This window comes from Mytilus californianus, unplaced genomic scaffold (assembly GCF_021869535.1).
Source record: "Mytilus californianus isolate M0D057914Y unplaced genomic scaffold, xbMytCali1.0.p SCAF_7, whole genome shotgun sequence".
In the NCBI taxonomy this organism is placed as follows: Eukaryota; Metazoa; Mollusca; class Bivalvia; order Mytilida; family Mytilidae; genus Mytilus; species Mytilus californianus.
In genome coordinates, this window is record NW_026262723.1 from 111,332,779 (window position 1) to 111,351,477 (window position 18,699).

The following is an 18,699-nucleotide window of genomic DNA, read 5'->3' on the forward strand; positions in this document are numbered from 1 at the left end:
CCTCTTCAAAAGCGTTCCGAAGATCTAAATTTTGCAATTCTCGCGATATCCGACGATCCAATTAAATCAACGCAAATCAAGTTCCCGCCATTTGCTATTTTAGCGCGAGTAACTCAATAATGCTTTGGAATCTGTTGTGAAAGGAGGCGAAGTTCAAGTAGCCGAGTAGTTTCAGGAACAAAGAAACAGGGATTTCTGTACACAATTATTTATTCTTTGTGATAACATTGTAGTTATTTGTTGACAATTTGTTTTTTTCTTTGTTTTTAATTATTTCCAAAATGTTTGAAGCAAGATTAGTACAAGGTTCTTTGTTGAAGAAGGTTTTGGAAGCCGTGAAAGACTTGCTTAGTGAAGCCATTTTTGACTGTAGTAGTACGGGAATAGCATTACAAGCCATGGACAGTTCTCATGTCAGTTTAGTATCTTTGAATATCAGAAGTGATGGATTTGAAACTTACAGATGCGACAGAAATTTGTCAATGGGAATGAATCTTGCAACGTAAGTATATTCTAAAATTATAGTTTAGTTCTCTTACTGGCAATGATAAATTCAACCTTTTTCTCTTTGAAATGTTGTGGTAGAAGACGCTGTGGTTTCACCTTAAAAATTACCCCGATTACAGACTAGAATCTGGGTCTGTTCCCACCTTTTTTAAAGGTTTTGTATTGAATAATTTTTAATGGTGTTTTAGTTAGTGTTACTGTGTATTGCTATAAAATAAAGATAATAAGTTTTTTATATTGTTTTAAAACTAGAACTTGTACATGTATATTATGAGTAAAAGTCCCAGTTTAAAATAAAATGACATTCTAAAAACAGCTTTCCATTTTTGTTTTGTGATATTTTTTTGAAGAAATGAATAATAACCAAAAAAGAGCTCTAGAATATTTAAGGTAAGTACACCAAAGGTAGTTGTAACAACAATCATGATTTTAAAAAACATAATACCAAATTACAAATGTAACTTTGTTAATACGAATTAACAGTAACCATAAATAATTAACATTTAATAATCATCTAATCGCTAAAACAAATATTTCATTTAAAAATTCACACAAGTTTTTATTCATGAAAATAGAAATATTTTTGATATATACATCTAAAAAGCATCTAATAATGTAAACTGTATTTGAAAAAAATAGGGTGTGAACGGACCCGATGCCGAACAGACTAACCTTTGCAGTTGGAAAAGTTTTTAGACCTAGCAACCACCAGATATATGAAGTCTAAAGTCATTTAGTGTTTCAGAAGAAAACAAATCTTTTTTTGATTTTGATGGGCATTTTTTTTATCACTGTAGAAGGATGTAAAATAATCTAAACACCAGAATTGCATTTGATACTGTCCCCTCAGTATCACTGTTTAAATCACCTTATTGTTGTAAACAACTGTAGGACTATATTGTTCATTAAAGCTGTTACTCGAGCTCCAAGTGCAATGCATGAAATCATAAAGTTTGATCGTTATACGACTGCAAAATTTTTGCATATATTGGTATGACGTTGTCGTCATCCGAAGACACATTGGTTTTCGCACTCTAACTTTAGTTTAAGTGAATGGATCTCTATGAAATTTTACCACAAAAGGAAGGTTGGGATTGAATTTGGGGGTTATGGTAGGAACAGTTAAGGAATTAGGGGCCAAAAATAAGCATTTTTGTAACTTCCAGACATAACTTGTGTGTTAGTGTATGGATCTCTCTGACATTGTACCACAAGGTTCCATATCACAACAGAAATGCAGGCCTCTACAATAACTTTTTTTCAACTTGTCCAGTAGGACAAGTACATACCAAAACTTACTTGTCCTAATGAAATTGTAACTTGTCCAAAAAAAATCTTATTAATAACCGTATTTGCATTTTAAGTTGATTCAAGGAATAAAATGAATTAAAACAATAGAACAGAATTTGGTTTATATCTTTTGAAATACTTTTCAAAAATATGAGTCGAGAACAACTGAATCTAGTCATGTCACAGGACTTAGGTTCTAGCTTTCTTCAGTGCCAAAGTCTCATCAGACTCTGCACTTGAGGCACCGTCTGTTAGGCCTGTCAATGTACACTCGTTGGATTTGTATCTTGGTTTTTAAGTTGAAAAAAGTTTTTTCAATGGCAATCAATAAAAAAAGAAGTTGAGGTATGATTGCCAATGAGAAATCTCTGCAAGAGACCAAATGACGCAGAAATTAACAACTATAGGTCACCGTATTGCAAGTATTGTTTTTTTCTTCATGTGATCAAATATGATTTTGTGAATTTTATGTTAAATAATTTCTTCATTTTTATTTAAAAAATATATTTTGTTAAAAAAAATTACAGGTGTATTTATTATAAAGCAACAGAATAAGGTCGGAAAACGAGGTACTGATTTGTCTTAGTCCCAAATGAAATGTCTCCTGTGTTGCCAAACTGTCTATTAATCATGTCTATTAAATATGTCTCCTACGGTGCCAAACTGTCTATTAAATTTGGAGCGGAATGATTCTGATCAGTAAGACTGGTTTCCCAGAAAAGTATGCCTTTTACCTCTTAAACAGTACCTGACAAAGAACCAGTTTTAAAGTATCGATAACAAGTAAACATGTCAAATTAATACTTTTTATCTTTTCTTGTTTTTTGTTTATAATAACTTTGTTCATCAAAGTTGGATTACATTTATTTTCTGCAGAATAATTTTACTTGTCCGACCTTTTTTTTCCTCTGGTATCGGACGAGCGTTATTGTCGAGGCCTGGGGGGGGGGGGGGGGGGGGGGGGGGATTTTTTTCTTTAAAATTTTCCATTTTAAATTGGTTATTTCTGATTTATATATAAAAGCAAATAATGATATAGGTAAATTAAAAAAATTTAAGTTCTAATACCACATTCATTCTGTGTCAGAAACCTATGCTGTGTCAAATATTTAATCACAATCCAAATTCAGAGCTGTATCAAGCTTGAATGTTGTGTACATACTTGCCCCAACTGTTCAGGGTTCGACCTCTGCGGTCATAACAAGCTGCGCCCAGCGGAGCATTTTATTATAGTTAAAATGCTAAACATATGGAAATTTTATATGAAATCTGCTGCCCTTCCCGTTGTTCTATATTTGACTATTCAGTGCTTAATAGACGGGATTATTGCATGCAATGCTGACAATGATTTCCCTAAAACAAGTATAAAATGGACTTGTTCGAGCACACCTTCTAGGGTGCGCTCGACTTTAGTGAATCGGCATGAGGTTTTTGGCATGTACAATGAAATTGTTGTTTTGGACTTTTTGTAGACATTAAACGCTAGCATATCATAGACAAACAAGTGAGTAATGCAGGTTTAAAATTTTACAACAAAAATCTCTGTAATAAAGTCTGGGTTTTTGTGCTAAAATCTTGGCTTTTATAAAATTTGCAACCAAATCCCTGTTTCCCATTACTGTGCTTATTTGGTAGGCTTTTGCCTATTACTATACCAATTGCTTAAATAGTTTATCAAATTGCTGTTGAGTTCATCTCCACTTACTGATCAACTGGTAAAATATTTCAAGTAATTGCTTCAGTGATAGGTTGTTGGTGTGAAGTGAGTGCAGTGGAAAAAAGTTACTTACCATCAAACTTCAGTTAATTATTGTCTTAAGTCATGAAATTCAAATAAAATAATGACTTAGTATAATACGAGGCACTGGTTTACAAAGGTCCAACTTTGACATGAAAACCTCCATCCTGAATAAATTTTATAAATAACTAGGTCTAAACATTTTGTTGATCAAAAATTTATATATTTGTTTGCTAACAGGAAGTTGTTGCGTAATTGTTATTTGGATTTTTTTAAAAACGCAATTACTAATCTGCTAATAAGAAAGGGAAATAATTTACATTATAATCAGCAAAATTTTGTTCTGTCATCAACTATCAGCTTCCTTCATATTGACATTTTATAAGGAATTTGTTCTAAACATTAATTCCATGATTATTAAACTATTAATCTTTTTTTAAGATGATTAAAACATATTGATCACATTCAAAGTTGTATAAATCATAGATTCCTCTGTAAATTAAAGAGGATATCACCAGCCCAGTAGTCAGTAAAACTGTGTTGACATGAATTATCATTCATATGGTCAAAATTATAAATTAACTGTTTTTGCAGAAATTTGAATTGTTCAAAATACTAAGGATTTTCTACTGAGGATAAGATTACTTTTAAGCTAGAGGAAGGACAACAGCCCATGTGCTGTGTGCAGTGTGTCGTCCCTCCTCTGCCGAAAAGCAGTATTTAGCGAAACCTTTCAGAATATAGTTTCCTCAATGCTCTTCAACTTCAAACTTAATTTGGCATTTTAATTTTTTTCCCTTTAATGCCAGCAGATCAGTAATTGTTATAGAAAAAATTATCCAACTTATAATTACACAATAACTTCCTGTTAAAAAACAAAGCAAAAAATTATTGACAAATCGAACAATTGAAAGAACTATTTATTAATAAAATGTTATTAAGATAGACATTTTCATGTCAGAGTCAGACCTTTTTAAACCAGTGCCTTATATTATAGTAGGTGATTATTTTATTTTAATAGCATTACACAGACATTTATAAATAACAAGTTGGATGGTAAGCATTATTTTTATTTCACTGCACTCACTTCATATAAACTAACAACCTTTCACTGAAGCAATTTGTGAAAATATTTTACCAGTTGATCTGTATGTTGAGATGAATTCAAACTGCAATTTGGTCAACTATTTGAGCAATTGGTATTGTGATGGACAAAAGCCTTCAGGATAAGCACAGTAAAATTTCCTCTGGTATATATACAAAATGACAGGTCACTTTTATTCAGTACTCTTACTGTTTTGATATTGTACTGTAGTACTTTGAAAATTTTGTAATACACAGGCCTTCAAACATTGACAGAAGGAGTCGTTAACCTTAAAAAAACCAACCCTAGTATGTGCACTGGGGTATATTTTTACCTGAAACTGCTCTCACTCACCTTTAAGCTGTAGCATAAATAGCTGCATTGTTAAATACATGCATGTCTTTTAAACTGTTGAAGAGAACGTGGGTTACATGTATTCCAAATTACACATCGGAAAAAATTAAACTGTATTAATCTATTTCAGCATGTCAAAAATACTGAAATGTGCAGGAAATGATGATGTGATTACTATGAAGGCCAGTGACAATGCAGACACGGTCACTTTTATGTTCGAGTCTCAAAGTAAGTAAATCATTTTTGTTTTGTTTTGTTTTTTTCCCCTTTTGAATCTGGAAAATAACTTGGACCAAAGATATAGATTTTAATAATATTTGACTTTTTGTGCCATTTACTTTATTTGCACGTCTCATACAGTATTTATGAATAACTTATATTTTATGACACTATTGAAACTCTAGCAAGTTGCATGAATATGGAGTACACGATACTTAATTTTGCACCCAAATGAAGTGGTTTGCCTATTGTATTGATGTGTATCCCACTACTTTGAAGTTGTTGTCCTCCCCTACCCACCTTGTCATGTTATGTAGATATCTCTCTACTTTGCAATGACCATGTGGTGACTGTTGTGCTGGTGGTGGTGTTGGTTTTTTTTAAATTAAGGCTGCTGATTATGATATTTTTGTTTACTGTTTGGGGTTGAGAACAAAATCAAATTGTCGTTAACAACAGTCTTCACGATCAACCACAGGCCCACCAGCCCAGGCTTGTAAAAATGCTAACGGGCCTTTAAAAATCATCTCTACAGGCCATAAGAATCAACTAAAATTTTCATAAAATTCAGCTTGGGGCCTGTAGATTCAAAAGTTCATTGTGAAGACTGTAACAATAGCAATATTTTACAGACCCCATCTCCTCCTTTGGGAGTTCAAAGAGCAGTGAAGTGAACATTCATTAGTTTATATCCATGTCAGGCAATTTATGAATATTTGATCACATATGACAACTTATCAAACGATGTGTATAATCATACTTCTCATGAAAACTATATATATCATTTTGAAAGCATTGTGCAATAGCTTCAAATAAACAACTGTAGTTATGGAAAAAGAAAGATAACTCCAATCCAAAACGTGCCTAAATGGGTAACATTGGTCAATACAATACAATCAACCCTTCAGTGCACAAAAACACTTCATTTATGTATTATTAAGTACTGACCTTGTCAAAAATTTTGGTCACCTTTAATGAAACATGAGGAGTGTTAATGATTTTGGATCTTGTACCTACAGAAAAATGATGTCAACTAACATGAGGAGTAAACAAAATGTATTACACTTGTAATTACAGCATCCCTAATGGTTTAACTGTTCTAATTTTAGATAATGAAAAGGTGTCTGATTATGAAATGAAACTGTTGGACATTGATGCTGAACAGTTAGGAATTCCAGTGAGTATTTTTAAGTGACATGGGGAAATTAAAGAAGCATTTAAACACTTTTGCAAGAAAGTAAATGTAGGCAAACAAAACTTAAGAAACACAACAATGTATTGGTTTATACCTACATTTGTGTACATACAGTATGTGCAGTTGTCTTAATCAATCGGTAGATCTTCTTGTTGGTCACCATGTTGTTATATGTGATTTGTTTTTGTGACTATCTTAAATGTAACAGGCAAAATTAACAACTTAAAAAGTAAATTATTGTTTACCAATACAAGGTCTTCAATTTAGGAGTGTATGTTGGTTTGTAAGGCATGGTATTAAACTAAAGGTGTTTATTTTACAAATCCACCTTCAGTAACAAGCTAAGTACAATACCAGATCTGGACTGGTTGAAGATTTAACAAATCTATTGAAAGTCTTGTCTGACCTCGTGAACCTCCTCAACCCAAGTAATTTCAATCTTCATATTATACTTCTTTTATTGATATGTGTTTCTACAGTTTAATAAATCACCCCAATTATGATACGAAGATAGGTATTACATCATTGTAATGCAGAATGTTTTTTTAATGTCAAGGATTTTCAACTTTTAGGACACAGAATACAGCAGTGTAGTCAAACTGCCATCAGGAGAATTCCAGAGAATATGTAGAGATTTGAGTCAGTTTGGAGACTCAGTTGTGATATGTTGTACTAAAGAGGGTGTTAAATTTTCAACAAGTGGTGACACTGGATCAGGTACTGTAGAATTCAGTTATGTTCCATTAAGAGAACACTGTTTCAGAAGTTTCAAGTTCAGAAATCAATTTCAATGACTTTAGGAAAATAGAATATTAATTGCATGTAAAAGAATTTTGTTCAAATAAGATCAGACGGTTTTGAAACATGGCAAAATTGGTATAAAGAATGCTGATCCAATTAAAAAAACAGTATGCACTAATAAGTATGTCACAACTTAATACAAAAATGTTTCAATATAATTAATTAAAGGGAGCATATCTGTCTAATCCATGCTGGACCTGATGTCTGGCATAATCCATCATGCCTATAATTATTTTTAAAATTTATATATTTTAGGGAACATAAAATTGGCACAGAACTCCAGCTCAGACAAAGAAGAGGAAGCTGTCATCATTGAAATGAATCAAGCAGTCTCTCTAACTTTTGCATTGCGTTATTTGAATTATTTTGCCAAGGCAACCCCATTATCTCCACAAGTTTGTCTGTCAATGTCCCAGGATGTTCCATTAGGTACGTGCAAACCATGTTAAAAATTAAAATATATTTATCTGTATTTAAAAGGGGGAGGGGGGGATTTTGTTAACTTTTAACAGTTTTTATGGACAAAATAGTTGATCTTGATTTCACTAGAATACACTAAAAAAGCAGTAATTTCTTTTAGAATAGTTTGTTTATGGAGGGGTAATTTAGAAAATCCGATAAATAATATTTATCAAAACAGCATTTTTAATCGGATTTTCAAAGGAAAAATCGGTTATTGATTTGGAGATGTACAACGGGCAGCTGCCAAACAGTGTCCTTTCATTTACATGAAAATGCTTTGATGAAATTTTTTCAAATTTTGATATGTTGTTTCCTGTGACTAAATGAAGGTCAAGTTCAATCTTCACAACTTTAGCTTTTCTCGTTCTTGAATTTTGGACCCTTTTAGAAACCAGAAATTTACTTATGTGATTGAGTTATTTCCCTTTGAACAGAAATTAATTAGTTTATGTACCATAGCTGAGATGTATAGATAGTCTATCAATGATTGTATCTGTTCAATTGATTAGTCAGGAGTTGTCAAAAATTTCTTTATAACTATTTTTATGCCCCTGTCGTAGCGGTGGGGGCATTAAATTTTACCATGCCGTATGTATGTATGTCCCAAAGTTGATTTCTCTATCTTTAGTTTGCCTCCAGCAAATGTTATGAAACTTATACAAAATGCTTATTACTTTAAAACACAAATCAAGTTATAATTTTGGTGGTGTCACTTTAACCGTTCTAGAGTTATGCTCTTTACAAATGGAAAAATTGCTGAAACACAAATCAAGTTGTAATTTTGGTGGCGTCACTTTAACCGTTCTAGAGTTATGCCCTTTACAGTTTCCGTTCTCGTACTTTAGTTTGCCTCAACCAATTGTTATGAAACTTATACACAATCAGACTACACGAATGAATTTTATTTTTACAGGACATTCGGTCTGGTAAACAACCTAGTTTTACCAGACCGAATGAAATTTTACCTGACCAATTTTTTTTACATCTAATTGTATATTATCCGACAAAATACAACAATCTTATGACTTATTGTGCCCTACTCCTCTCCAAAATGCATAAAAACAAAATCATGTGACAAAGAGTGTATACATGTATTTTGATGAAAGTTGTGCACAATTGCTTGAATGCATTTTAGTGATAAAGAAAAGTAATGTCACATTTTATTGGATTTTGACATGAAAATTATTTGTGAACTAAAAATTTTGAGTTTCTGTATAAAATATTTCCTGTATCTTCTTTCATTTTCATATATCTTTTGGTTTTCAATTCTAGTGTTTATATTTCATAGCTGTATTTTGTGAACCTGCTTGGATTTTTTTTATGTTTCTATTGTATTTGATCGGCAAACCCGGAAATTGTCCTTATCCGTTCCCGGAATCTGATCCGGTATTGTTTATATTTCCGGTTGATGGCAGCCATTGTTGTTTTTTCAGTCAGGAGATATGTTTTTACTCGGATTTACACATTACTTGTATGCGATTTTCGGCATAAAGCTAGCGGTTGAACAAAATAAACATCGCTGTCATGAATAATAAAGATGAGAATGAATTTTGAGATCGTTTGGGAATTTTGCCCCCAAAATTGGGAAAAATGTAGGGTTTTTAAAAAAATCCACGAAAAATATAACACCGGACATTCGGACCGGAATTCAACAAAATTTTACCAGACCGATCCATTATTCACCGGATTTGTCCGACGGTCCGACGTATTTCGTGTAGTCTGCACAATGCTTATTACCACAAAACACAGATCAAGTTTGAATTTTGGTGGGGTCACTTTAACCTTTCTAGAGTCATGCCCCTTTACAAGGAAAAATTCGTCATTTTTTGTTTCCGTTCTCTAACTTAAGTTAGCCTCAACCAAATTATGAAACTTATACACAATAGTTATTACCACAAAACTCAGATCAAGTACAAATTTGGGTAGCGTCACTTTTACCATTCTTCAGTTATGTCCCTTTATAAATTTATATGATATGCAAGCGGGGGCATCATCGGTGTCCCATGGACACATTCCCCATTTTAATTAAAGTGTGTTTTGAAGGTAGATTTCACAGTTGTTATGTGGTATTTTATTTTTGTTGTGTGTATTCATGTTAAAATTTTTACTTGATCCTGTTTGGGTGTCCAGATTTGCAAATATCATTTTCATTAAATTAGATAATAATCTATTTTTATTAAAGGATATATTTCATTACATTACATTGTGTAGATAAAGTTGTTGACATTGATAGATAAGTTGCAGATACGATATTAGTTTGTGACAAATGAAAGAACTATTAATTATATTTGATTATATTTTGAAAACATCATATCTAATTTTAGAGAAAAATTTTTTAGTGGTGAAATCATATCTTATTTTAGATTTGCATTACTGGTTAATGGAAACAAGTTTGAGTTATTTCCCTTTGAACAGAAATTGTTTTAATTAATAAGTATTTCATCAAAAATTGAATTATTGGGGTTCTTTGATAAGCTGATTCTAACAATGTAACTTAGATTTTGGATATTGGACCCTAATAGGTAAATGTCCAATTTCAAATTTTTCAGTTCTTTGACCACATTTATTTTGTGTCACAAACCTATGCTGTATCAAATATTCAATAACAATCCAAATTCAGATCTGTTTTAAGATTAAATGTTGTGTCCATACTTGCTCAACTGTTCAGGGTTCGACCTCTGCAGGAAAATCCGGTTTGCTGTCACTCTTGACAGCCTCTTGTTATTAATTTTATAACTGATTTTAAAGCATAAAATGCATAATTTCATTCATCTTCATGAAATACTTATTATATCATATTGTATTTTATATTTCAGTTGTCGAGTACAAGATAGCAGACATGGGCTTTCTTAAATATTACCTGGCACCTAAAATTGAAGAACAGGATGAAAATTAGAAAACAATTACACACATATATGAATGAAATTTTGCATAAATTATTATATAAATGTACAGATCAAAAGGCTTGTTTTCAATTATATTTGAAACCCATATTCATTGTATATATGATGTTGGTGTGTGGATATGTTGGCTCCTAAAGGGGTATTGGTTCGCTCAAACTTTTTAAAAATTTAATTTATAACATACTAAAATATTAACTTAACTGGTAAAAATACAGATCCTGTTTCTTAGCTTACAAGGATCTGTAAATACTCCGTTCTACTTCCTGTTTTAAAGACAATTCAGGATCCTCTGGTTTTGTCAGATGAATACACACCTAGAAAAAATTGAAGGCTGAAATTTCATTGGCCATTAAAATAATTACCAGAACAGTAAGTCAGTCTTCACGCTGAGTGGCAGCCCAGGCTTGTAACATTGCTCTCGGGCCTGTAAAAATCATATCTACAAGCCAACAGAATCTAACTTAAAATTTTCAAAAATTGAGCTCCGGGCCTGTAGATTTAGCAGTTCATCGTGAAGACTGGTAAGTAAAACAGTGTTTTCAGATCCTTGTAAGCAAAGCTTGGACTAAGGATCTATTTTAATCAGATTGAAATATTAACCAAAATTCCCTATGAAACAACAATGCATGATATAATAAAGAATCATTTTGTGCATACTTAAGTTTGGACAACATCTAGTTGACCATTAAGATGACCTCCGAAGACTGCTGGTCAAATTGTCGAGTATTGATAGTGCATCAATCAAACCAAGTGCTTTGTATCCAGTACAATCGGTCAGTCAAACCAGCTGTGATGTATCCAGTACAGTCGGTCGGTCAGTCAAACCAGCTGTGATGTATCCAGTACAGTCGGTCAGTCAAACCAGCTATGATGTATCCAGAACAGTCCAAGAGAAGTTATGGTTGAAGAGTTCATCAAACTGGTTATGATGTGTTGTGTTTTATCATATCACAGCCAGCTTTGATGAGCTTATCTACCTTCAAATCAGCAGAATTGATTTTATGGAATGCAGTTTTTACAGCCTCCTTTTCAAACAGTTTGATTTGTTAAAATTTTACAGATGCTCTTACTGGAAAACCTGTTTATTTGCCTGTCCTAGATGGGATGAATTATCATTCACCATTGTTTGTCTGTCCATGTGACATACAAAATCTAAAGAGCAAGTTAAATGTCTGGAATATATAAATCCTGGATGAAAGATCTCCTTTTAGTTGAGCTTAAGCAATCACTTGGCTTCTTTCTTCCTCTTGTAAAAAAAATATTTCCGTTCAGGAGTTGTGGTTCTTGAAAGATTGAAAAATGGTCTTTCCAGTCGTGTCTGTGCTTTAACTCGTGAACCATTCAACCAAAGCTTTTCAAATTTTAATATGTTGTTAATGATGACAAAATGGATGTCAAGTTCAATATTGATGATTGTCACTGTTACCGTTCAGGAGTGATGGTCCTTGAGATATTGAAAAATGCCAGGACACCAATAAATGTTAAAAAATCCGGTTTGCTGTCGCTCTGACAGCCTCTTGATTAATGCTCTTACAATAAAGAAAAAAAAATGATTTGGTATGATTGTCAATGAGAACTCTCCATCAGACCAAATGACAAAGGTCATCGTATAACCTTCAATCCTGAGCAAAACCCAGTCTACGGCCCTGAAATTACGAATGTAGAATAATTCAAACAAGAAAACAAACTTTCTGATTTATGTACAATACAATAAATGATATACAACATTAAGTATCGCACTAAGTAACATTTATGATCCAAAAAAATGAGGTCAAGGTCAGATAAATCCAGCCAGAAATACTTGTACACCTTTAATACAATCATTCCATACACAAAATATAGATGACCTATTGCTTATATAATTATAGTATAGAAGAAACAGACCAAACCATGAAAATGAAGTCAAGGTCAGGTGAACCCTGCCAGACACATGCTCACCTTAAAATCATTCCATGCATTAAAATGCATTAAATATAGTTGACCTATTGCTTATAGTATCTAAGAAACAAAGTTAACCAGAAAAACTGAACATTGACCAATGAACCATGAAAATGAGGTGAAGATCAGATGATACCTGCCAGACACTATCTTCATGATAAAACTTTTGAATCCAAAAGCCCGAAGCTCAATTTTACGAAAATTTTAGTTGGATTCTGTTGACTTGTAGAGAAGAATTTTACAAGCCTGGGCTGGTGGTCTTGTGGTTAAACGTGAAGACTGCAGACAGACATACAACTTATAATCATTCAATACACCAAATATAGTCAGTATTAGAAAAACAGACCAAAACACAAAAACTTAATATCATTGAGTAATGAACCGTGAAAATGAGGTCAAGGGCAAATAAAACCTGCCAGACTGACATGTATATCGTAAAATATTTCCATACACCAAATAAAGTTGACCTATTGCATACAGTATCAGAAAAAAACGATCACAACCCAAAAAATAAACTTACCACTGAACCATGAAAATGATGTCAAGGTCAGATGACACCTGCCAGTTGGACATGTACACCTTACAATCATTACATACACCAAATATAGTAGACCTATTGCTTGTAGTATCTGAGATATGACTACCACGAACATTTAACCTTGTTCACTGATCCATGAAATAGGTCGAGGTCAAGTGAAAACTCTGAAAGGCATGAGAACCTTGCAAGGTATGTACATACCAAATATAGTTATCCTATTACTCATAATAAGAGAGAAAGTAACATTACAAAAAATCTTTTTAACTTTTTTTATCAAGTAGTCGCTAAACTATGAAAACGATGTCAAGGATATACGACGGACGGAAACCAAAGTATGAAGCATCCAGGTCGTCTACCTTCTGAAATATTAAGCTTTTAAGAAGTTAGTTAATGCCGCCGCTGCCGGATCACTATCCCTATGTCGAGCTTTCTGTGACAAAAACCACCGAATAACAGGCTTCTGACTTGGAACAGGCACATACAAAATGTGGGTGCCTAACCTGGAACAGCTCAACATAGACGAATAATTTGCTCTGACCATGCGACTTTATTCAGTATTAATAGTAGATTTTTGTACAGCAAAATAAAGCTATGAACGATTGGTTTTTCAAGGGAAATTTAAATTTCCATTGAATTATTCAGAGAACAATATCTATTGTGTTTAACCAATGGGACAATACACTACAAAAACTCAAATGGTCAGATAAACTACTTACTCTGGGAAAATGTCTACTTCCTTGGCAATTTTTTTTTTGCTTAAAGCTTATTATATTAAACCTTGATGCCTAATATTTGTATACAGATGCCTATTGCCCTTTTGTTTCATGGTACTGGGAGTGCTTGAAAAAACTCGCTTTCTTGCATATAAATTTCTGCCTTGAGTGTTAAACAAAATTTGGTATATGGAATCCTTGGTCTTGCATGTTCTGTAAGCAGTCGCTACTTTTTTTAGCTCACCTGGCCAATAGGGCCAAGTGAGCTTTTCTCATCACTAGGCATCTGTCGTCGTCCGTTTACTTTTTACAAAAATCTTCTGAAACTTCTGGACCAAATTTAACCCAACTTGGCCACAATCATCGTTGGGGTATCTTGTTTAAAAATGTGCAATGCCCCCTCCCGCCAACAAAGATGGCCGACGGATAAAAATAGAACATAGGGGTAAATGCAAGTTTTGTCTATTATTTTGAATATCGTTATAGAGATAATCTGACAGAGCAAAAATGTCTAGAATGTTGAGCTCTACCAATTGTTCATTGACGTCAAAACTGTCAGGCGACTTCTTGTAGGAGTTATTGTCCTTAAATGGTAAATGTTTACCAATTTTTATCATTTTTGCCTTTTATCTTGAAAACTCTTATAGATAGAAACTTTACATTGCAAAAATGATCAGCAGTACAAGATCTACAAATAAGTATGCATTGTCGAAAACGTCAGTCGACTTCTAATTAAAGTTATTGCCCTTTGATGACAATTTTTATCAATTTTTTGCGTTTTTGCCTTGTATCTTAAAAAATTATAATAGATAAATGAAAACTTCAATAGGTAAAAATGATCAGCAAGACAAGATCTACATTTCAGACAACAGGGAGGAAATTCTCCTTATTGGAGTTACTGCCCTTGAATGACAAATAGAAACTTTAAATAACAAAAATGATCAGCAAGGCAAGATCCACAAACAAGTCAAATTTTGCCGATATAGTTTGTAGACTAAGTCTTCATAGGAGTAATTTCCCTTAAATGATTTGTTTACCCTCTTTTCTGTTTTGAGCAAAAACTAAAGAAGATGGAGAGAAACTAAACAGACAAAATGATCAGCAAAACAAGATCAACAATAAAGAAGTTTTTGTCATGAATTCTATTGTCTACAATGTTGGGGAGTGCATATAGACCTAGGTGAGCGACACATGCTCTTTAGAGCCTTTAGTTATCCTTCTTTGGAGATGTATGATGGTTGATGAATTGTAACCTCGGATACTATAATCAATTGGTTAACCATGTTTGATGTATGGAATGATTATAAGGTGTACCTGTCTAGCCGGTTCATCGGACCTTGACCTCATGATTCATTGGTCAAATGATAATGTAAAGTTTTCGTTGTTTGGTCTATTTCAGATACCATAAGAAACAGGTCAACTATATTTGGTGTATGCAATGATTGCTAGGTGTGGGTCCTACTAAAAAGCGCCCGGGTGAAGATAAAGCGCCCGGGGGGGAAAAGAAAAGGCGCCCGGGGAAAATATATAGATAGTGTATTGGCATGAGACAACTTTGTGTCGATGAAATAAGTTATGTATATTGATTTTTTTTTTAAATTTTAGACAAGTATTTTGCAAATTCAGATAATAGACATTTGTAATAAAGCACAAATACAAGTATGAATGTTTCAATTTTAACAAAATATATGAATACTATTTCGAAAGACGGATAATAATGGATTACAGTTAATGCTGAAGATTTATAAAATGTTAGACATCAAAAGACGTGTTTTTCAAAAACGATATCAAAATGAAAAATGCAGAAAACAACTTAAATTTCACAGATAAATATTAATTTTATAAAACACCGATAAGCATTACAAATCGCATGCCGCGATTTAAACAGCTTTGGTTTTATAATAAAAATTATAATAAATCAGCAAATAAAGCAGTACTTTACATGTACCGTAGTTAAAACAAGAGGGATAAACAGCAGGGGTTTGGTTTAAATTTAAAACTAAGCATTAAAACACTGATAAGCATAGCCATTAAAACAGTTTTAGTTTTATACAAAGATATAATAAATCTATATCAGCATCTGCATATAAAACATTTACTATTGTTAAAAAAGCACCCCTGATTACACTATCACATGGTCGGCGAATCACTTTGTGCCTTTGATAAGAAAACCTATGTACCAAACTTACCAAACTACTATAGATCTTGATAACACAGACCATGGAACACTCAGTTAGTATGAAGACATCGTCGCCTATAAGAGCACGTGCATATATGCATGATGAGTATATGGCAGAAAACACGAGCGATAAGTTTTCTGAAATATCCGTTTTAGACAATATTGAACAATCAAGCATTAAAGTTCCGAAAGGAAGGGAAAATAATGGCAAATTTTTAAGCACTGACGAACTCATGCTTGTCTTATTAAATGATGCTAAAAACAAGGAGCCGCATATTCCACGAGGAATTAAAAACAACATTGAATATATGGTTGACAATACAAATAACGAACAGAGGGAAAAGCAAGGGAAAAGTAGACAATATGTAGATGATTGTGGCGCATGGGGTCATGTCTCTTTGAAGACCCACAGATTTGTGTACCAAAATGGGCGTCTGCAGTATATTGATCTCCATAAAGGCGTTTTCGTAAAAACAGTAAAGGGTGCAAGAGTTCCACTAGAACCACAACCAAATCCAACAGAAGTGTTAGTGTTGAAGCGAGCATACACGAAACTACAGCGTTTTCCCGAATATCAAAGGAGAATATCATGGGTTGTAACCAGTCCCGAGAGCCCAGCAAGCGGTAATGGGGTAACGTTCGTGGAATATATTGGCATTTTACCAACAACAACAAGTTTGCATGGAAATAATAAAAATGGACATGGCGATTACATCCGAACAAATGCACAAATTGTTGATGATATCAAGGGAATGGTAAAGACACAGCATTGCAGGGAAATTTATACCGAGCTAGCGTTAGATGATTCAATGGAAGTCCCAAGAGACTTAAAACAGATACGAAATTTCAAGTACAACGAGAAGAAAAAGGAACGACCGTACCAGCAGGCTATTATAATGCCGACGACATACAAACATTAATGAGTATGCAACATGGTCACCCATTCATTAAAGAAATTGTCCAACTCTATGCGTTGGCTCCTTGTGCTAAAAAACTTCAAGTAACAGAAGTGGTATGGTCGTCGAAATGTGCAACAGAAAAGGACGCCATTTTCAGAAAGTTTATGAATCTAAGCAAACCGAGAGACAATTTTGTGGAATCATCTGACGGAAAATTAAAGATTCCTAAAACTCCAACCACCGCAAGGAAGCCAAACCAAAAGAATCGTATTCGTAGCAACAAGACCACTACCTTGAAATTTTCAACATAATTTTAGCTTTTTGGTCGTTTCCATGGTAACGGCGGCCATTTTGAAAATTTCAAAATCATATTTCAACTGTACACATGCCAGTTAACATTTTTGGTAAGTTTCAAGAAGTTTGGTGCATTTTGAAATTTTTATAGTTTCCATGGTAACGGTAGCCATTTTCAAAATTCCAAAGCCATATACCACTTTGACTCATTATATGTTACATACCCATAAAGTTTCTATGGGTTTAATATTATATAGCAGGTCCAAAAGGCTCAATAAGTACAAATGGACTATCTAGGGTTCTTTATAGTGGTTTTATTAACACTGACTGCATATTATTAAACCCTACAACATATATAACAATAATAAATACACATTACATAGACAACACATAACAACATAAAACAGACTTATAGACAAAGGGGAATAAGTCAAATATATTCCAATGCTATTACTTCTCTTATATTAAAATAAAATGCACAAATAACGTCTCATAATCATGTGCTCTAAAGTATTATAAATAAACATAAGCACTAGCAATCTCAATGTTAGTGTTCCGACAATTACATATAAACACTATAACACTATACAGTTACAAAATAGACAAGACAAGACAATCACAAACTAAAACATGTAACACATTCCTTACCATATATGTGGTATATGGGTCATGCGTGGAACCATCTACTTGATTTCTATCAAAACCAATTCAATATCATAATCTGAATAAAATAAATATAACATTCATAAGTCCACTGACCTGGACATTATTCTTACATTAATCAAAACACAATGTACTCAATAAAATGTCTATCTTAGTATCAGATCTCTGTACTCATGTACTTTTAAATGTATAGAAAACTATGAAGTTTATATACTGTTTTAAATGCTTTATTCTATTTGACATTTACCAAATATGCTTTACTAATAAAGGTTTATATTTTAATATGTGTGTTATTAATTTTAATCACTTCCTCTGCATATACTTTCATTCAACTCATTCATTCATCTTTTATTCAATATGTTAAAACATCAATATATTAGTTCTTGTTAGAAAATAGAATATAACTGACCTGTAGAAATGAATAATGAATTCCAACAGAAGTATGAAATATGTATATAATATCCAATATCAAATATTGTCAAAATGTCACCAAGGCTAATAAAACAGGTAAGTAACAATACTGTCACTAGAAAATTAAATGGAACAAAGGAATCAATAGAGAATACCTAAACAACTCACAAGTGACCAATAGAATGACCAGTACTTTCCCTCCAAAACTGAATGAGGTTCAGTACAGGAAAATGACTGAGGTCCAATAAAGGAAAGTGTGAAACTGAATACTAAAGAGTGAAAATCATAGCTGTATCAAATATAATAAGCAAAGTAACTAAATATATGACTAAAACTATATTAACTAATACTAATCATATTTGATTACCAATCAAATATGACTCTGGCACATACTCCCCCTCAATGTAAAATGACGTCCCTGTCATTTTAAAGGAGTAAATTCTGAAATAAACTAAAGTACAATCATTAAGTTAATGTAAAAAAAAAATAAAAATATCACAAAATACTATAA

The 18,699-nt window shown here is 32.8% G+C and overlaps 1 protein-coding gene across 1 annotated transcript; it reads left to right on the plus strand.

Moving 5' to 3' along the window:
* Window positions 1-82: 82 nt before the first annotated feature.
* Window positions 83-10,612, plus strand: LOC127708579 (proliferating cell nuclear antigen-like). The gene is made up of 6 exons (XM_052213567.1): window positions 83-502; window positions 5,104-5,201; window positions 6,302-6,369; window positions 6,960-7,104; window positions 7,444-7,617; window positions 10,467-10,612. Exons 1-6 carry the CDS (start codon window positions 282-284, stop codon window positions 10,544-10,546), a joined length of 786 nt encoding a protein of 261 aa, XP_052069527.1. The 5' UTR covers window positions 83-281; the 3' UTR covers window positions 10,547-10,612.
* The last annotated feature ends 8,087 nt before the right edge of the window (window positions 10,613-18,699 follow it).